The 22,622-nt window shown below is 38.3% G+C and overlaps 1 protein-coding gene across 9 annotated transcripts in view; it reads right to left on the bottom strand.

Moving 5' to 3' along the window:
* Positions 1-22,622, bottom strand: part of EPS8 (EGFR pathway substrate 8, signaling adaptor) — a 197,247-nt gene that overhangs the window by 65,543 nt on the left and 109,082 nt on the right. For 8 of the 9 annotated variants that reach the window (XM_086404093.1, XM_086404092.1, XM_086404091.1 and 5 more), the window contains 2 exons: positions 10,338-10,417; positions 7,177-7,250 (listed from right to left, as the gene is read on the bottom strand). The exons of the other annotated variant lie outside the window; for it this stretch is intronic. In XM_086404093.1, the coding sequence (XP_086260219.1) occupies positions 7,177-7,250; positions 10,338-10,396 (133 nt within the window). In that variant the 5' untranslated portion in view covers positions 10,397-10,417. The remainder of the gene's footprint in view (positions 1-7,176; positions 7,251-10,337; positions 10,418-22,622) is intronic. 9 annotated transcript variants of the gene reach the window in all.

The following is a 22,622-nucleotide window of genomic DNA, read 5'->3' as shown; positions in this document are numbered from 1 at the left end:
ACTCACAAGATTTCCTATTAGTTTCTTAGCCTACATATATCAAAAGCAAAGCTAGAAGCAGGCACGTTACCAACAAAGGACAGTTCACCTGACTTTATTAAAAATGCTTGGGACCTAGCCACACAGGAATATACAACAGCTTCAAATACTCCTAAGGGAAAAGATCCCGTATAATTTGGTGTAAAGTTAAGGAATGGGCTTCCCTGGTGGTTCAGTGGTAAAGAATCCACCTGCCAATGCAGGAGACATGAGTTTCATCCCTGGGTCAGGAAGATACCCTGGAGGAGGAAATGGCAACCCACTCCAGTATTCTTGCCTGGAGAATCCCATGGACAGAGAAGCCTGGCAGGCTACAGTCCATGGGGTCGCAAAGAGTTTGACAGGACTTAGCAGCTAAACAACAATAACAGCAACAAAGGTAAGGAATGCAGTCTCTGAGCGTCTCACAGTACACACGCTGGAGTATGCGCCACTGACCCTCTGAGTCATGGACAAAGGGTTACAGGAGCCACGCCCCAACAGAAGGGAATGTCTAAGGCTTTTTACAAGCATTTCCCTTAAAAAAAGACTTTGACAAGCAGGCTAGCTGGAAAAAAAATACATAAAATTTTCAATTCCCTGATAATGGCAGCCAAATGAAATGTTACCACTGTGAGATAAGAAAAGAAAGAAACTGTAGAAGAGAGAAATTAATATGTATTTCCTACTTATGTTGTCAGGAACTTTATTGATGCAGAGCCTCTCACATGCTGGCTTTAAAATTTCTTGTATAATAATGAATAAATGACAGTTTAGGGTGATTAAAACTGCCGCACAACTTAACCATTTTCCTCGAATAAATTAAAGAATATAGCTAGAAGAAGCAAATTTATTATCATAATTGTGCAGTTCACATTCATAGGACTTATGAAAAAATATTTCTAGTGATAGCTGGGATGCAAACTTTAAAATATATGATGAAGATTACCTCTTATTCCTGGCAAAGTATCACTGAGATGAGATGTATGACATCATTTGGAGTTAACAGTAAAATATTAAATTTGATGCATCTGAGAACCCATGACTAAAAGTTACCGTCCTATACCCTTCCTCACTACTATGATGGGTTCACTACTTCTATTTTTTCATATACACAATATTATATGTATATGAAGCACTATTATCATCATTTCTATTTTGCAGTTGAGGGAACTGGGACCAACAGATTAAATCGTTTGCTCAAAACGGCGGCCCTTTTGGTAGAAGTGCTATGATTCAGCCATGGATCACGTGGCCCCCCAAACCCATGCACTGCCTCTCTGAGAGAGATACTGAAGCAGTCATAACGGTGCATTATGGTGTCAGACTGAAAAGTGTTCTCATAAAAAAGACCAAGCTGCATGAAACTCCTGACACAGGCTGTAGCCTGTGCTCGGTACATAAAAAACAGTGGTCATTACCGTGAAACTCATGTTGCAGCATGCTAAATAATGCCCACACATCCCAGAGGAATCCATGTGCCACCCATGAAGGCGAGTGAATTCTTAAAAGATTTATTCAACTGGTTTAATCATCAAAGAGGATAAATCTTAAAGGTATACACTGTGACACAATAAATGACATTACAAATCTCTCCTTTACCAGCATGTTAATTACAAAAGAAAAGTTAAAACTATGCAGTTTGGGAGGCTAAACAGTCCTAAAATTAACTAAATATAGTTAGAGCTTCCACTGGAATTTTATTCCAGTTGAATAAACTAGAGGAGGTTTGTTCAAAACCTGGACATGTTTCTATGCTGCCATTCATCCATGTAACCATTCATCCCATTCACTCACTGCATTTACTGGGAACCTGTCAGAGGGAAGGCATAATGGACATGTGTGTCTTTGTGGACAATGTGCTGAGAGGGAAAGCTGAGTATTAGCTACAAGGAGGAGTGAAATGTTACCTGCAACTTCAAGAAATTTAAAACCCTCTGACATCTAAGCCTAACACACTGCTGAGTCTTCTTTCTTCCTGATGATTGCCTCTTGCATTTGCCTGTTTCCATCACTCTATTTATGTCTTCTGTTTACCTATATGCTGCTCATTTTTGTCACACTACCCCAAATTAACTGTTATTTTTTTTTCCTTACAGTCAAGATTTTTAAATTTATGTTATTTTGACAAATTACCTCACCTTAGAAAGGAGCACCGGTTTGCTTTATATGTAAAAAGGGGGGAATAAAAATTTACTACTTAAAAGCTAAAGATTCAGTTCCTAGGTAGGAAGACTCAATATCGTGAAAATGACTATACTACCAAATGCAATCTACAGATTCAATATGATCCCTATCAAATTACCAATGGCATTTTTCACAGAACTAGAGCAAAATATTTCACAATTCATATGGAAACACAAAAGGTCCCGAATAGCCAAATCAGTCTTGAGAAAGAAGAACAGAGCTGGAAGAATCAACCCTCCTGACTTCAGATTATACTGCAAAGCTACAGTCATCATGACAGTATGGTACTGGTACAAAAACAGAAACACAGACCAATGGTACAAGATAGAAAGCCCAGAAATAAACCCATGCACCTATGGGTACCTTATTTTTTACAAAGGAGGCAAGAATATACAATGGGGCAAAGACAGCCTCTTCAATAAATGGTGCTGGGAAAAACTGGACAGCAACATGTAAAAGAATGAAATTAGAACACCTCCTAACATCAAACACAAAGATAAACTCAAACTGGATTAAAGACCTAAATGTAAGACCAGAAACCATAAAACTCTTAGAGGAAAACATAGGCAGAATACTCGATGACATAAATCAAAGCAAGATTCTCTATGACCCACCTCCTAGAGTAATGGAAATAAAAACAAAAGTAGACAAGTGGGACCTGATTAAACTTAAAAGCTTTTGCACAGCAAAGGAAACTATAAGCAAGACAATCCTCAGAATGGGAGAAATGAACAGAAAATGAAACAACTAATAAAGGATTAATTCCAAAATATAGAAGCAGCTCAGACAAGTCAATGACAGAAAAACAGCCCAATCAAAAAGTGGGAAGAAGATCTAAACAGATATTTCTCCAAAGAAGGCATACAGATGGCTAAAAAACACATGAAAAGATGTTCAATATCGCTCCTTATTAGAGAAATACAAATCAAAACTACAATGAGATACCACCTCACACTGGTCAGAATGGCCATCACATCAGTGAGCCCAGATAAGATAAACCAAGTTCAGCCCAGGTCACCAGAGTTGTGACTCCTAGACTCGTGAGAAATAATAAATGGTTCTTGTATTATGCCAAAAAAAAAAAAAATCTACAAACAATAAATGCTGGAGAGGGTGTAGAGAAAAAGGAACACTCTTGCACTGTTGGTGGGAATGTAAATTGATACGGCCACTATGGAAGATGTATGGAGATTCCTTAAAAACTAGGGATAAAATCACCATATGACCCAGCAATCCCACTCCTAGGCATATACCCTGAGGAAACCAAAATTCAGAGAAACCCATGTATCCCATTGTTCACTGCAGCACTATCTACAATAGCTAGAACATGGAAGCAACCTAGATGTCCATTGACAGATAAATGGATAAAGAAGTTGTGGTACATATACACAATGGAATATTACTCAGCAATAAAAAGGAATGCATTTGAGACAGTTCTGATGAGGTGAATGAACCTAGAACTTACTATACAGAGTGAAGCGAGTCAGAAAGATAAATATCATATTCTAACACATATATACAGAATCCAGAAGAAAGATTCAGTTCAATTGCTCAGTCATGTCCAACTCTTTGTGACCCCATGAACTGCAGCACGCCAGGCCTCCCTGTCCATCACCAACTCCCAGAGTCCACTCAAATCCATGTCCACTGAGTCAGTGATGCCAACCAACCATCTCATCCTCTGTCGTCCCCTTCTCCGCCTGCCCCCAATCTTTCCCAAAGGTCTTTTCAAATCAGAAAAGAATGGTACTGAAGAAGAAGAATGGTACTGAAGAACTTATTTACAGGGCAGCAATGGAGAAAATGAAATAGAGAATAGACATATGAACATGGGGAGAGGGGAGGAGAGGGTAAGAAAGAGTATGTATGGAAAGAGTAACAATGGAAAACTTACATTACCATATGTAAAATAGATAGCTAACGGGAATTTGCTGTATGGCTCAGGAAACTCAAACAGGGGTGTGTATCAACCTAAAGGGGTGGGATGGGGAGGGAGATGGGAGGGAAGATCAAAAGGGACATATGTACACCTATGGCTGATTCATGCTGAGGTTTGACAGAAAACAATAAAACTCTGTAAAGCAATTATCCTTGAATGAAAAAAAAACAAATTAAAAAAAAGCTAAAGATTCAATCCTTGGAGCAATGATTTCATGAAATTGCTCGCAATACAAAAATATTAACATTTGAAAGTGAGTCTTAATTTTTATTCCTTATTCCTGTCTTCAGTTAAGTTCAGTTGCTCAGTCGTGTCTGACTCATTGCAACCCCATGAACCACTCCCTGTCCATCACCAACTCCTGGAGTTTACCCAAACCCATGTCCATTGAGTCGGTGATGCCATCCAACCATCTCATCCTCTGTCGTCCCCTTTTCCTCCTTTCCTCAATCTTTCCCAACATCAGGGTGTCTTCATATGAGTCAGCTCTTCGCATCAGGTGGCCAAAGTATTGGCATTTCAGCTTCAACATCAATCCTGTGTAAAACCCAGGACTGATCTCCTTTAGGATGGACTGGTTGGATCTCCTTGCAGTCCAACGGACTCTCAAGAGTCTTCTCCAACACCACAGTTCAAAAGCATCAACTTTTCAGCACTCAGCTTTCTTTATAGTCCAACTCACATCCATACATGACTACTGGAAAAACAATAGCTTCGACTAGACGGACCTCTGTTGACAAAGTAATGTCTCTGCTTTTTAATATGCTGTCTATGTTGGTCATAACTTTCCTTCCAAGGAGTAAGCGTCTTTTAATCTCATGGCTGCAGTCACCATGTGCAGTGATTTTCCTGTCTTAGCTCTCTGAAAATAGACCTTTGAATCTATAGTATTTGTGAAAAGCTTAATACTCTTTCTCCTTAACAAAAATCTTTGGGTTGTTATTTATATATCTGACTTATCTACATTATTTAGGTCTCTGATTCATCTATTCCTATCCATATACATTGAATCCATCCTCACCTGCTACCAGAGTGATTCAAGATAAATAGGACCTATTATTCTCCCCCCCACCCCCACCTCCATTAAAGCACTTCATTGACCAGTCATTCCTTTTAAACAATGTCCAGATGCCAGTGCATTGTTTTTTTCTAATGTGGTCTATGTTTGTTTTCTGATCTTCTTTCCTGATGTACCACCTTGAACCCTCCAGTTAGTATTCAACTGTTTACTACTCACTGATGCACTATATTTATTCTACAGGTGTTAACTGAGCATAAGTTATACATTAGCCACTGAGCTAAATTTAGGGAATCCTTAAGCAAAGAAGGCAAAGGTGGCCCACATTCATGGAGCTTAGGGTCTGTTTTTAAAAGGGTTAACACAACTGTTTAAGGCACCCTCTAGCCCCACAAATGCCTGGAGAATTTCAGAGTTTAACCTCTCCATGAAATTCCTCCTGCTCACCCCACTCACATAGAAGAGCTGACCCCACTGCACCACCATCTGTACCTCGTTGCCATCCGAGCTTATTCAGCACTTTATAATGTCACATGCACAGGTCTACCTCACCAAAACAGTGCCCAACCAATGACCATCTCTTATTCATCTTTGAAATGAATCAAATGACATGTAAAGACTGTGAAGATCACAGCCAGGCACACAGAAACAAGTAAGTATCTGGCTTAAAATGAAAGACTGAAGGAATTATTTTTGCAAAAAAGAAAAAAGTTTTTCCCTTTTCAGTTTCTTTAAGTCATGCTCTAGAGTGCAAGTTTCATAAAGTCAAGGGACCTTATCATTGGCCCTGTTTGGGGCACATATATTACTGGCCCTGTTCTGGGCACATATTAATCACAAAATAAATATTTGTTGAATATATTCTCTAGATCTACAACTCATAATGACTAGGGCATGGTAAGAATGTCACAATACTGTACTCAAGAGAACCGAAACCAAAGCTAATCAGATTGACAAGGTCATAGGAAAATGTATATGATACAAAATCCATTTTATGGATGTGTCATTTGAGTTCTAAAGTCTAGTCACTGGATATACAGGAAGAGAAAGAATCACAAAATCTTGGAATGAGTCATTTTTACCACAGCCAAAATTCTGTAGCTCTGAATGATGTAAAAAGAAAAGAATTTCAACTTGAGAAAATGCTATTGGTTCCTACAGTTGATAACAACGATAGCAAATATATACAGCGTTTTCTGCTTGCCAGGCACTGTACTAAGCATTTCACATGTAGTAGCTCACTAAATTCTTATATCAAGCCTATGAGATATTTCCATTATACAGATAAGCAAAATGAGGGACACACAGGTAAAGTAATTTGTTCAGGATCACTCATCTAATAAATGGTAGAACTGGATTTCAACCAGGATGGCTGGCTCCAGAGTCTTTGCTCTTCACCCCAGCACTAATCTCATTCTCTGTGGGTAAACAGTAACAAAAGGCCACACAGATCCCATAAAAGCAAATGTCTTTCTAAACACATGTGATATGTTTCAGGAGTCCTCAACTTCTTTGTCGTATTGAATTCTATTTTATATTTGAAGTTTAAAAAAAACAGTATTTATAGCTGGGACCACAGAAGGAAGACAATGGAAGTTTGAGAAAGATCACTAAGAAATTACATAAGGGCTATTGGTTAAACTGTAATGCTACCCCAGAAGTTCAAGAGCTGTAAGGAAGAAGTCCCGCTGTCAGCCCATGATCAACAGAATGTCATGAAGATCAACAAACACATCACACATCATTAGATGGGGAAATCTACCTAAGGTACTTAGGTCTCCATAGAAAGCACTGAATACATTTCATCTGTAGTTCTAAATTGTATGACAGCCCGTAGACATTATGGCTTTGGTAGATTCCACAAAAATTATTTTTAGAATAATCCTTATGCATTTATCTCTACTTCATTCCCAATAATATAAACAAGTCATAGGTTCAAACTGTGGCTTTGAACATGTCATTTGCAAAAGTAGTCAGAAATGTATTTATACCCCCATTAAATATACGAACATACCATAGAGAGCCTTTGCACTTGTTCGTGAACTGTGATCTCTGTCCATGGAAAAGGTGGCTGATGATCCGTAGCCACTGTAATAAAAAAATAAAAAAAGGTAAGTGTGATGAGTTAAAGTCCAAACGAAGCAATAAAAAGTCCCAACTACAAATGCAAATTCCAGTGTACCACAATCACCATGTGTTTTTAGAAAAGTATGTAGAGTTTATACAGCTGGTTATGTCTAGAAATAGACTATCGGATCCTGATCCAACACAGATTCTCTCGAATGCCAAGTCAGAACCACAGCCAAGGGACTTGCCCTGGTGGTCCAGTGGTTAAGACTTTGTGTTCAAAATGCACAGGGTACAGGTTTGATCCCTGGTAGAGGAGCTAAGATCCCACATACCTTGTGAACAACAAAAAAAGACCAAAACATAAAAACAGAAGCAGTATTGTAACAAATTCAATACAGACTCAAAAAAAAAACAAACAAACAGCCATGGAGATTCAATAAGGTTGAAGCTAGCTTAGAAAAATTTAAGTTTACCATACTAAATTGAGTTTTGAGTGATCCAATTATAAAAAGTTCTCAGTCATTCAAACTATAGCAAAATAGACACTATTGTTTTCACAAATGCTTAAAGAGAAGTTAACAAAAATAACACTTTATCATTAAATCTGACTAGCTATACCCTACTTCCAATTTACTGTTATGTGAAGTAAACATTATTTAAATTTTTAAAATTTACTCAGTAAACATTTATTAAGCCCTAAAATCTAGAAACTCAATATTCAGAAAACTAAGATCATGGCATCTTGTCCCATCACTTCATGGCAAATAGATGGGGAAACAGTGACAGACTTTATTTTTTCAGGCTCAAAAATCACTGCAGATGGTGACTGCAGCCATGAAATTAAAAGACGCTTGCTCCTTGGAAGGAAAGTTATGACCAACCTAGACAGCATATTAAAAAGCAGAGACATCACTTTAACAACAAAGGTCCATCTAGTCAAAGCTATGGTTTTTCCAGTAGTCATGTATGGATATGAGAGTTGGACTGTAAAGAAAGCTGAGCACTGAAGAACTGATGCTTCTGAACTGTGGTGTTGAAGAAGACTCTTGAGAGTCCCTTGGACTGCAAGGAGATCCAACCAGTCAATCCCAAAGGAAATCCATCCTGAATATTTATTGGAAGGACTGATGTTAAAGCTGAAATTCCAATACTTTTGCTACCTCATGCGAAGAACTGACTCATCTGAAAAGACCCTGATGTTGGGAAAGATGGAGGGCAAGAGGAGAAGGGGATGACAGAGGATGAGATGGTTGGATGGCATCACCAGCTCAATGGACATGAGTTTGAGTAAACTCTGGGAGTTAGTGATGGACAGGGAGGTCTGGAATGTTGCAGTCCATGGGTTGCAAAGAGTCAGACACAACTGAGCAACTGAACTGAACTGAAAATCTAGAAAAATGAGGAGTAAGGTGGGTAGCTTCCCTGGTGGCTCAGTGGTAAAGAATCTGCCTGCCAATGCAGAAGACAAAGGTTCGATCCCTGTGTTGGGAAGATCCTTAGGAGAAGGAAATGGTAACCCACTCTAACATTCTTGCCTGGAGAATCCCATGGACAGAAGATCCTGGTGGGCTGCAGTCCATGGGGTCACAAAAGAGTCAGACAGGACTTAGCAACTAAACAACAAACGTGGGGGTAGGGAGTGTATTGTTAATACAACAAGTAAAATGGTTACTATAGAATGTGATATCTGGGTAAAACTAATAGATAAAACATCAAAAAAAGACTCAGTTTCTATAAGTATGCTCAAGAAGACTTGACTAGCATTTAAGCAGAATCTAAAAGAATGGAAGGCAGCTCCAGAAGCAGGTGAGAATTAAGTGAGGAAAAAGCATGTAGATCTTGCTCAAGAACAGTATGGCTGCTGAAGGAATAAGCATCTAATGGGATGTACAGAGATGAATGGCTCAAGAAGCAAGGAAGGCAAATAGAGAGCTTAAGAATTAAATTTCTATTCTCTTTATAGAGGGCGGAAACATGATCCAAACTACTTTTTAAGAAAGACAATCCAGGAATTAATGGCAAGGTAACCAGATGGAAAGACTGAAGGCAAAAGGAGGAGTGTGGCAGAGGATGAGATGGTTGGAGAGCATCACTGATGCTATCCAAATGGATATGGATTTGAGCAAACTCTGGGAGATTGTGAAGGACAGGGAGGCCTGGTGTGCTGCAGTCCATGGGGTCATCAAGAGTCAGACATGACTTAGCAACTGAACAAAACCAGATGGAAAGGGGCTGTAAAAATTCAAGCAGGAGATAAAGCCCACAAATAAAGTTAGAAGAGAAGGAACAGTTTGGGATAGAAATAAGAATTCCTTAATAGAAGAAATTATAGTAAATTCATGATTAAATGGATATTTATTATAAGAAAAAGGAAAAAATAAAGCTGTGGTAAAACTTTCTGACTTGAATAAACTGATGGACAAGATAAAGATGACACCTGACATACTCCCCTGGTGTCTCTTACTGACCAGCACTAAAGGTATTGGCAATCATCTTTGTAAAAAGATAAGGTGAAGCAATGTGAACAGGCTAGCCCTGAAAAATGTGAATAACCGAGCTATGAAAGACAGTGAACTCTAAATCAGAATGACCAATATAAAATAACAACAATATTAACCACAGTATAAAAGGCAATGGCCACTTAAGTCAGTGTACTGATTTCAAATTATATCTAAAGCCACAGGAACTGGCCTTTTTTTTATTTTACACAATGGAAAATATCTTGAGAGACTGGACTAGATGACATTTAACTTTCCTCAAGTGCAAATATTTTACAAATAACAAAAATTGAATGCTCCAGAGAAAGTAAAAGCTATGAAATAAAGTACATATTCAACTATGAAACCATTAATACATAAATTACCAGAACAAAACGTCTTCAATTAGATCACTGTCATTGGGGTTGATTGCTTAACCATCTTTTTTCTTTTGAGACACAGTAAACTTTTAACATTAACATATCTTAGTGTTACAAAGAAATTATTTATTGAGGAATGAACTACATAAATAAGTGAAACAGATCTTTTTGCTTAAAATATAAAACAATTAAAACCACCAAAACAAATTAAAATAAGCAAGAAATTAAATATAAAATTTCCAACTTACTTCATTTGAGATGGATTCATTCCAAAACCACTGGGATGACTGGAAATATGACCATTCATCGTGATTTTAATGCTTGTGTTCTGAAAAGAGAAAGGTTCATGGACTGAAGGCAGTAAAAAGGTTGAGACATCTCAGCTTTAAAGTTATTCATTCAACAAAATACGTGTCACTTCCAGGATGACGCTAGAAATATAAATATCTCCACCCTTTGAAAGCTCAGGCTCCAGAATTACATATGGACATACAAACAAAGATTAAATTGCCATTTAAAAATTGTTTTCCTAATATTTATTTACTTATTTAGCTGCCCCGGGTCTTAGTTGCACCATGTGGGATCTTTGGTTGCAGCACATGGGATCTAGCTCCCTGATCAGGGATCAAACCCCAGGTGAGTAAAAGAAAAATTGTAAATATAGTTCTGAACCCTCAAACTAGATAAACATAATTCTATATTTTACTCAATTTTATGAAATGTTATTTTAGTATTTCATTATGAAAGTAATATAAACTCATTAAATTAAAAAAAAAAAACTTGAAAAATACAGAAAAGCACAAAATACAAAATAGACTGAGGGGAAAAGTATCACCCAACCCCATCATTTAAAGATAACCATTTAACAGTCCTGTCAGTTTCTTCCAGTCTTTTTTTTTTTTTTCTGTATCTAGCTTTTCTTTCTTCCTTCCTTCTTTCCTTCCTTCCATATTCTTTATTCCTTCTTTCAAAGCATATCTGACCACATCCTATCCATACACTTGGATACACCTTTTTTTCAAGAAGGTATTCATTTATACATTCCTTTTACTCTTTATAAGAAAAGCAACTTATAAAATTAATACCAGATACTTCTCTTCAGAAACCATTTTTAATCTGTTTCATAAACTGAATAAATTTCCTTCAAATAAGATGAGTGCAAATAAGTAAAACTTCCTTATTGCCATATCCAATGGCCTTTTCTTTTTCTCCTAGACAGCATTCCTACACCTGAGTTATTTCTATTCACCCCTAAATACTTGGCCCTTCCTGGTTTCTGTGGCACTAAACTATTTTGGCTCTCGTCTTACATGTCTGACTTTTGTATGCATTACATTACTATGTTGCTTCAATAACTGAGAGGAAGGTGGGACGGATCCCAGCTTTATTATGAGACAAAGGCAAAGAGAATAGAAACATTAACAACTACTGTGTGAGTTACATGTCAGGTACTATGATGAATACTGGGACTCCTAAGGAGATCAAAAGATCAAAAGAGACTATTGGGCCAATAGTCTATACGAAAAACATACACGTAGTAAGTAAATTTAATATTTTAAATTGTTGTTACTATTACAAAGGGAAAATTCAGGGCCAATTGGGGGGGTATATGATTTATGGGAACTTAAACAGGGAGGGCACAGAAAGTCTATAATAATATTCAAGGCCTAGTAACTTCAAATTAACTCTTTCCCATTCTTCAGATCTCAGTTCAATCACCATGTCCTTGGGGAAGCATTTACTGACTTCTGTGAATAGATAAAAGCCCACTATCAGATACAATCAGCACTATACACAATTTTTCCAAGTATTTACCACAGTTGTAACTTCTCATTTGTTTAAATTAATTCCTGATTCTTCATTAGACTTTAAGCTCCATGAGGGCAGAGACTTATCCGATGACTGCTGTTTCTTAAGCATTAAGAATGGTACCAGGAACAGGCTGGGTGTTCATTAGATATTAATTCGAAGAAAGAAGGATGGACAGGAAGTCTACATCCTACTCTTCAAAGAGTCTACTGTATTCTTATGGAGACAAAACCAATCCATATGAAACACACAGTAGATAGGTCCCAGGGTATAAGGCTCTATTTTAAATCTAATTCTGAGGTTCTGAGATACGAAAAGCAAGGCAAACGCCATAATTTTTGGAAGGGTTGGAATTTGACCTAATTCTTAAAGAATGGGTAAGATTTATAAAGGTCCTCAAAACACTCAAGTTTAATTCAACATTTTCTGAGAGTCTTGTCCATATTTATTTACAGCTTAGAAGCAAATTTCTAAATTAAGGAACAAAGAAATATTGACCTTTAACCTAGGTAAATAGTGCACCCATAAAATTACATTTATACTATATTACTGTTTCTGTTTTTATTACTGTTGTTGATTTTCCTTTGATTTATACTTATACACAATCAGTGCACAGAGGTAAACCAGTTCTCTAGAGAAAAACAGAACCCTGATTTGTAATACTTCCTGATTTGCATTGTATAAATATTCCCACTATGGCTCATTCCAAGCTAGCAATGGTTTAACAGCACCTTACGCAATCCTGAATATTTCACAGTTGGTTCTCATAAGCCTATAGGATCAAGAGAGAGCATACCACTGTTACATTCTAGAATTTGGGCCAGGACAGAGGCCTGAGATAACATTATGGTGTCTCTGTGCAGTGTGTGGGTGTGTGTTCAGTCACTCAGTAGTGTCCAATTCTTAGTGACCCTATGGACTGTAGCCCACCAGGCTCCTCTGTCCATGGGATTTCCCAGGCAATAAAAATGGAGCAGATTGCCATTTCCTCCTCCAGAGGATCTTCTGGACCCAGGGATCAAACCTGCGTCTCCTGCATCTCCTTCACTGTAGGTGGATTCTTTACTGCTGAGCCACCAGGGAGCTAAAGGTTAGGACAGAGGCTTTCACAAAAGCCTAGAACTTTAACACCCTTTCTGGCACTAACTAGCCTAAGCAAGTCAATTAAGCCTCTTTCTCTATTTTTTCATCAGTAAAATAGAGGCAATTTGGTCTCTCTAGCTCACAGGGCTCAGAGAAGGCAATGGCACCCCACTCCAGTACTCTTGCCTGGAAAATCCCATGTCATAGTCCATGGCCATAGTCCATGGGGTCGCTAAGAGTCGGACACGACTAAGCTACTTCACTTTCACTTTTCACTTTCATGCATTGGAGAAGGAAATGGCAACCCACTCCAGTGTTCTTGCCTGGAGAATCCCAGGGACAAGGAAGCCTGGTGGGCTGCCGTCTATGGGGTCGCACAGAGTCGGACACGACTGAAGCGACTTAGCAGCAGCAGCAGCTCACAGGGCTAACAAAAGATCAAATGAGATAGATGTACAAGTTTCTCCTAAAGGTAAAAAAAAAAAAATACTCTTTAAAACAAGCTGGTTCATTTAATACATAAATTAAACCCCCAGGGTTTATAGTGATTTTGGTCTAGTTTGCATTTTAAAACCACAGCAGGTGGTTTTAGTGAAAAGCGATAGCCACAGCTCATCTTTTTCATGTTTAATTCTTCATGACAGTCAAATAAATGCGTGGTTTGTGTTTTGTTTTAAAATACTGATTTGTCAGAATGAGACACTTGAAAAAGGAATAGAAAATGTTGATTTGCTAAACTGAATTTTAAATATAGAAACTTTCCTCTTTAGCAACCATAGTGTCATTTGTCACAGATGCTCATGTAGCACTGTGGAGGCTTTCAGATATTTAAACAAAGCAATACAGGGCACTCTTTGCAAAGGAAACAATTACAAATGTTTGCTTTCCCTTAGGCTTTTGAAAGATATACCCTATTTATACTTATATGGACCATATATATGCTGAGTCCTCAGTTGCTTCAGTTATGTCTGACTCTTTGCGACCCCACAGACTATAGCCCACCAGGCTCCTCTGCCCATGGAATTCTCCAGACAAGAATACTGGAATGGGAAGCCATGTCCTCCTCCAGGGAATATTCCTGACCCAGGGACTGAACCTGCATTTCCTGCATTGAAGGCAGATTACCGCTGAGCCACTGGGGAAACCATATATATGGTTTATATACATACATGCATATATATATATATATACACATACACACACACATATATATACACATACATGCATACAAATATATATACACACACACATATATATATGTACACATACATGCATACAAATATATATATATATACACACACATATATAAACCATATGTAGATATTTATCTGTACATAAGTCAAGTTGGCTTTATGAAGCACTGCTGTTAATAAAGCTAGTGGATGTGATGAGATTCCAGCAGAACTATTCAAATCCCTGAAGGATGATGCCATCAAGGTTTTGCATTCATTATGTCAGAAAATCTGGAAGATCCAGCAGTGGCCACAGAACTGGAAAAGGTCTATCCTCATCCTAATTCCCAAAAAGAGTAGTACCAAAAAATATGCTAACCATTGGACAAATGCACTCATCTCCCATGTTAGTAAAATCATGCTTAAAATTTTGCATGCTAGGCTTCAGGCTTCAGTATTATGCGAACCAGGAACTTCCAAATGTCCAAGCTGGGTTTAGAAAAGGTAGAGGAACTAGAGATCAAATTGCCAACATTCACTGGATTATAGAGAAAGCAAAGGAATTTCAGAAAAACATCAATCTCTGTTTCATCAGCTACACTCAAGCCTTTGACTATGTGGATCATGACAAACTGTGGAAATCTCTTAAGAGAAACTGGAATACCAGACTATCTTACTGTCTCCTGAGAAACTTGTACGCAGATCAGAAAGCAAAAGTTAGAACCCTGTATGGAACAACAGACTGGTTTAAGATTGAGCAAGCAGTATGACGGGGCTGTCTGCTGTCACCCTGTTTGTTTAATCTATACGCTGAGCACATCATGAGAAATGCCAGGCTGGTCTTCTATGAAGACCTATAAGACCTTCTAGAACTAACACCCAAAAAAGACATCCTTTTCATTATAGACGACTGGAATGCAAAAGTAGGAAGTCAAGAAATACCTGGAGTAATGGACAAACTTGGCCTTGGAGTACAAAATGAAGCAGAGAAAAGGCTAACAGAATTTTGCCAAGAGAACGCACTGGTTATAGTAAACACCCTCTTCCAACAACACACTAGAAGACTCTACACATGGACATCACCAGATGGTCAATACTGAAATCAGACTGATTATATTCTTTGCAGCCAAAGATGGAGTAGCTCTATACAATCAGCAAAAAAAAAAAAAAAGACCAGGTGTTGACTGTAGCTCAGATCATGAACTCCTTATTGCCAGATTCACACTGAAATTGAAGAAAGTAGGGAAAACCACTAGATCATTCAGATATGACCTAAATCAAACTCCTTAGGATTATACAGCGGAAATGACAAATACATTCAAGGGATTAGATCTGATAGACAGACTGCCTGAAAAACTATGGACGGAGGATCACGATATTGTACAGGAGGCAGTGATCAAGACCATCCCCAAGAAAATGAAATGCAAAAAGGAAAAATGGTTGTCTGAGGCCTTACAAATAGCTGAGAAAAGAAGAAAAGCTAAAGGCAAAGGAGAAAAGGAAAGATATACGCATTTGAATGCAGAATTCCAAAGAATAGCAAGGAGAGATAAGAACGCTTTCCTCAATGATCAATGCCAAGAAATAGAGGAAAACAATAGAATGGGAAAGACTAGAGATCTCTTCAAGAAAATCAGAGATACCAAAGGAACATTTCATGTAAAGATGGGCACAATAAAGGACAGAAATGGCGTGGACCTAACAGAAGCAGAAGATATTAAGAAGAGGTGACAAGAATACACAGAACTATACAAGAAAGATTTTCATGACCCAGATAACCACAATGGTGTGATCACTCACCTAGAGCCAGACATCCCAGAATGTAAACTCAAGTAGGCCTTAGGAAACATTACTATGAACAAATCTAGAGGAGGTGATGGAATTCCACTAGAGCTATTTCAAATCCTAAAAGATGATGCTGTGAAAGTGCTGCACTCAATATGCCAGCAAATTTGGAAAACTCAGCAGTGGCCACAGGACTGGAAAAGGTCAGTTTTCCTTCCAATCCCCAAAGAAAGGCAATGCCAAAGAATGTTCAAACTACCATACAACTGCACTCATCTCTCATGCTAGCAAAGTAATGCTCAAAATTCTCCAAGCCAAGTTTCAACAGTATGTGAAATGTGAACTTCCAGATGTTCAAGCTGGATTTAGAAAAGGTAGAAGAACCAGAAATCAAATTGCCAACATCCACTGGATCACAGAAAAAACAAAGTTCCAGAAAAACATCTACTTCTGCTTTATTGACTATGACAAAGCCTTTGACTGTGTGGATCACAACAAACTGTAAAATTCTTCAAGAGATGGGAATACCAGACCACCTGACCTGCCTCCTCAGAAATCTGTATGCAGGTTAAGAAGCAACAGTCAGAATTGGACATGGAACAACAGACTGGTTCCAAATTGGGAAAGGAATACGTCAAGGCTTTATATTGTCACCCTGCTTATTTAACTTCCATTCAGAATACACCATGCGAAATTCTGGGCTAGATGAAGCACAAGGTGGAATCAAGACTGTCGGGAGAAATATCAATAACCTCAGATATGCAGATGATACCACCCTTATGGAAGAAAGCAAAGAAGAACTAAAAAGCTTCTTGATGAAAGTGAAAGAGGAGAGTGAAAAAGTTGGTTCAAAACTCAACATTCAGAAAACTAAGATCAAGGCATCCTGTTCCATCACGTCATGGCAAATAGATGGGGAAACAATGGAAACAGTGACAGACTTTAATTTTGGGGGGCTCCAGAATCACTGCAGACGTTGACTGCAGCCATGAAATTGAAAGATGCTTGCTCCTTGGAAGAAAAGCTATGGCCAACCTAGACAGTATATTAAAAAGCAGAGACATTACTTTGCCAACAAAGATCCATCTAGTTAAAGCTATGGTTTTTCCAGTAGTCATGTATGGCTGTGAGAGTTGGACTACAAAGAAAGCTGAGCACTGAAGAATTGATACTTTTGAACTGTGGTGTTGGAGAAGATTCTTGAGAGTCCCTTGGACAGCAAGGAGATCCAACCAGTCAATTCTTAAGGAAATCAGTCCTGAGTATTCATGGGAAGGACTGATGTTGAAGCTGAAACTCCAATACTTTGGCTACCTGATGGGATGAACTGACTCATCTGAAAAGACCCTGATGCTGGGAAAGATTGAAGGCAGGAGGAGAAGGGGATGACAGAGGATGAGATGGCTGGACGGCATCACCGACTCGATGGACATGAGTTTGGGTGAACTCCAAGAGTTGGTGATGGACAGGGAGGCCTGGCATGCTGCACAAAGAGTCGCAAAGAGTCGGACATGACTGAGCGACTGAACTTAACTGAACTGAAAGCAACTATAGTCCCATAAATTTTTTGAAAAAATACAATAAAAGAGTTCCCAAATCTATGGATCTGGGACTCAGATCTCTGAAGAGAGCAGGTCAGGCAGTTGGAACTGGAATTCCTGAACGGGAACATGGAAGTTGCTACTGGGAATATGGGGAAGAGAGAGTGGTTGGATCAGATCTTGAACAATTTCTGAGCAAGGTTTCCATGAAATTTCACAAGTGGTATGAGGAATTTAAAGTGAAATCTGTATATATTTATTTATGTATGAGTTTTCCTTTTTACATGTACCCTCCCTATACAGGCTTGATAAAACCTTTCATCAGAATGTGTACCTTCCACATTATATTATCTCTATGACTAATAGTGGACTTACAGTCTTATATACTGGTTGCTACAATAAACTGACTTTCTGTTTTGTTTGTGTTTCCATCACTCTGCTGCTAAGTTGCTTCAGTCCTGTCTGACTCTGTGTAACCCCATAGATGGAAGCCCACTAGGCTCCCCCATCCCTGGGATTCTCCAGGCAAAAACACTGGAGTGGGTTGCCATTTCCTTCTCCAATGCATGAAAGCGAAAAGTGAAAGTGAAGTCGCTCAGTCATCCCCGACTCTTAGCGACCCCATGGACTGCAGGCTACTAGGCTCCTCCGTCCATGGGATTTTCCAGGCAAGAGTACTGGAGTGGGGTGCCAGTCCATCACTCTAGGAGACAGATTTAAAAAGATATTGCTGATATTTATGTCAAAGAGTGTTCTACTTATGTTTTCCTCCAGGAGTTTTATAGTGCCTCATTTTACATTTAGGTTGTTAACTATTTTTGAGTTTACTGTTGTGTATGGTGTCAGAGAATGTTTCAATTTCATTCTTTCACATGTAGCTGTCCAGTTTTCCCAGCATCACTTATTGAAGAGACTGTCTTTTCTCCATTGTATATTCTTGCCTCCTTTGTTGTACTGAATTCATGTTAGATGCATGGGTTTATTTCTGGGTTTTCTAACCTATCGTTCTATTGATTCATATGTCTGTTTTTGTGCCAGTACCATATGGTTTGGATGACTGTAACTTTGTACTATAGTCTGAAGCAAGTTACCCTGATTCTTCCAATTCATCTTTCTCAAGATTGCTTTGGCTATTTGAGGTCTTCTGTATTTCCACACATATTAAAAAATTTTTTGTTCTAGTTCTGTGAAAAAGGCCACAACAAATTGACTTTTAAAGGGGCATATACTTTAGCAGTGGAAATTTTTGACTCAAAAGTACCCTGTGATGTAATTAATCAGCTAAAGTAGATTCTAGTGCCTCCTCACCACCTGCCACCCTTTTAAAGAGACTTATTTAGTCCACTGAATACACTTGAAGTCTTATTAAGACTGCAGCCTTTTATTAAAACTACAGTATTTTGAAATAAAATTTTAAATTTCTGAATCATATTAGGTTTACAGAAAAATTATGAAGATAGCACAGAAAATTCTTGAATTCCCCATTCCCTTGTTAATATCTTATATTAATATGGTATATTTGTCACAATGAATCAGTATCAACATTTTTTATTAGCTAAAGTCAATACTTTATTCAGAGTTCCTTCATCTTTTTACTTTTTTTTTTCTTTTCTGGAATCCTATCCACAATACCACATTACATTTAGTCCCCATGACTCATTAAGCTCCTCTAGAGTGTGAACATTTCTCAAAGTTTCCATGCTTTTGATGACTGAAAGGGCTGGAATAATAGATTATCACAAATCAGGTAACTTAAAACAACATAAATTTAATTTATTCTCTCATAGTTCTGGAGGTGAGAAGCCCAAAATCAAGGTGTCAACAGAGCTAAGTTCTCTGTGAAAGTTACAGGGAAGAATTCTTCCTTGCTCCTCTAGCTTCTGATGGTTGCTGCTAACCTTTGGTTTTCCTTGGCTTGTAGATGCATCACTTCAGTCTCTGTCTCTGCCTCTATATGACCTCTGCTTGCTGTGTCTCTGAGTCCAAATCCCCTTCTTTTCATAGGGACACCAGTCAGTGGATTAGTGTTCACCCCAATCCAGTATGATCTCATGGTAACTTGGTTTATCAACAAAGACCCTATCTGAATGAGGGGTTCACAAACAAACTAAATTGGTTCAGCTACTACGGAGAACAATAAGGAGATTTCTTAAAAAACTAAAAACAGAGCTACCACATGATCCAGTGATCCCAATCCTGGGAATATATCCAGAGAAAACCATAATGTGAAAACATCCATAGACCCCAGTGTTCGCTTCAGCACTATTTACAGTAGCTAAGACATGGAAGCAGCCTAAATGTCCATCAATAGATGAACAGATAAATAAGATGTAGTGTATTAAAAAAAATGTATATATATAGTAGAATATTACTCTGCCATAAAAAGAGTTAAATAATGCCATTTGCAGCAACATGGATGGACCTAGAGATTATCACACTAGAAGTAAGCCAGACAAAGACAAAATATCATATGACATTGCTTATATGTGGAATCTAAAAAAAGTGATACAGATGAATTTATAAAACAAAACAGACCCACAAACATAATAAATTTATGTTTACTCAAGGGGAGAGGGGAAAGGGATAAATTAGGAGTTTGGGATTAACATAAACACACTATGCATGCATGCTCAGTCACTTCAGTCTTGTCCAATTCTCTGTGACCCTATAGACTGTAGCCCACCAGGCTCCTCTGTCCATGGGATTCTTCAGGCAAAAATACTGGAATGGGTTGCATGCCCTCCTCCAGATGGTCTTTCCAACCCAGGAATCAAATAGCATAAACACACTACTGCTGCTGCTGCTGCTGCTGCTAAGTCACTTCAGTTGTGTCCGGCTCTGTGCGACCCCAAAGACGGCAGCCCACCAGGCTTCCCCATCCCCGGGACTCTCCAGGCAAGAACACTGGAGTGGGTTGCCATTTCCTTCTCCAATGCATGAAAGTGAAAAGTGAAAGTGAAGTCGCTCAGTCGTGTCCAACTCCTAGCAACCCCATGGACTGCAGCCTACCAGGCTCCTCCGTCCATGGGATTTTCCAGGCAAGAGTACTGGAGTGGGGTGCCAATAAACACACTACTGTATATAAAACAGACAACCAACAAAGTCATACTGCAAACACAGGGAACTATACTCAATATTTTATAATAACCTATATGGGAAAAGAATACATATAACTGAATCACTTTGCTGTATATCTGAAACTAATGCAACATTATAAAATCAACCATACTTCAACGTAAAAGAATTTTAAATTAAAAATAAACAAATGAGGTCACACTAGTATGTACAGGGCAGTAGGACATGAACATTTCCTTTGGGGGGACACAATTCAACCTGCAATGATGACCTTGGCAGTTTTCTGAGGAGTGCTGCACTTTGCTATTCTGTAGGATGTCTCTCTATAGGGGTTTGACTGATTTTTTTGTCATGGTTAGAATGGAGTTATAGATTTTGGAAGAAAGACATAGAGACATGTGCCATTCTCATCACACCATACCAAGACTAGTACATGCTGCTACCCTGACTCAACATGGTTTATGCTGACCTTGGCAGCATTTGTCAGGTCTCCCCATGATAAAGTGACTTTCCTCACCACCATTACACAAGCCCTCTTGAGAAGGAGGTCAGTATGTATAGAACACTCTTAAGGGGTGGACAGTGATGCTCCATCTCCTTGAGGAAGAACTATCAACACAAATTATTATGAATTATTCTACATAGAGATTTGTGTGTATTTCCCACCATTACTTTATTTATTCTATTTTTTTTTTAAATATTAAACCGGTAAGATGGAAAAACAAAAAAGAAGTTTAGATTCACCAAATAAAAAGCCCTGATGATTCATTCCCTATAAAACTCCTATTTCAAGTGGTCCAGAGATCTGAGTTAAGCTTCAGTTGTGCTGGGTAAAGAATACTGCTAGAGGGGAGGAGCCAAGATGGCGGAGGAGTAGGATGGGGAGAACACTTTCTCCCCCACAAATTAATCAAAAGAGCATTTAAACGTCGAGTAAATTCCACAAAACAACTTCTGAATGCCGGCAGAGGACATCAGGCACCCAGAAAAGAATACTGCTAAAGAGAGAAAAGAACTAGAAAACAAAACCAAGAAAGCTACTAAAATCAGGGCATGAGAGAGATTATAGCCCTTAGCAAAAACCCCTGGCTACCACCAGCAAAAGATGATCAGAATTTTAAAAAGTAAACATTATTTAAGACGTTCCAATCTTCCCAGAAGTAAAGAGTTATTGGGCACGGATTCTCAGAAGAGGCGGGAAAATACTCACTGGGGACATTTTCTCTCAGGGTACAAATAAAAATACAGATTTTTCTTCTGTCAATTGATTCCTCAACTGAGCAGAATTCAGAGAACATTTTGGAAAAAGAAGTCAAGAAGACCATCTCACCCACCCCACCTGCCACCTCCCCCAATAATTTTTTTTTCAAATTTCTTCTTCTTGTACATCAGCCTTGAGGGTTACTATTCACTGATATTGTACGAACCTCGGTAGAAGGTTTCCAAAATTAAACTTGGTGCCATTGACTAATACAAAACAAAAGCCATGAGGAAATCAGGACTTCATATAATATATGATATATCTTAATTGCTAAACGTCCTTTTCCCATGGTAGTGCCCTATACTAAATTAATGCAGGTCAACATATCTTTAACAAAGGCAAACAAAGAGTTATCTGGGTCTGATGCAACCCAGCTGGGTGGAGAGAAAGACAAAAAAAAAAAAAAGTTCTAAATTATCCTTAGTGAAATCGAAACTCCTGAATTCAAATTTCATTATGATGTATTAAATGGTCCCTAAAAATAGTAAATCATAAAACCTTACAGGTACAATGAAAAGAGCTCTGACCCACAGATGAGACATAACATTTTAATATTTAACTACCCTGTTGCCAAGATTACCTTCCTCAGCATTACCTAGAGCAAAGGATGTTAAACAATAAACAGAACATGGCAGGCAATTAGCTCTAAATTTTCAGTACAGCTCCTTAAGAGAGCCCATGGTTTACAAACTAGACAACATAATTTTAGAAATGGTCACAACCCACAAAATGGGAAATGCCACCTTTAAGCAAATGCTGTGCTGAATTCATCCCACTTTTCCAAAACATAAATACATAGGTTTTAGA

The sequence above is a fragment of the Bos grunniens genome, chromosome 5 (assembly GCF_055505025.1).
Source record: "Bos grunniens cultivar Pamir isolate PY7600 chromosome 5, Bosgru_T2T1.0, whole genome shotgun sequence".
NCBI lineage: Eukaryota > Metazoa > Chordata > Mammalia > Artiodactyla > Bovidae > Bos > Bos grunniens.
Note: the sequence above shows the minus strand (reverse complement) of the source record. Positions and strands in the feature narration are given on the sequence as shown.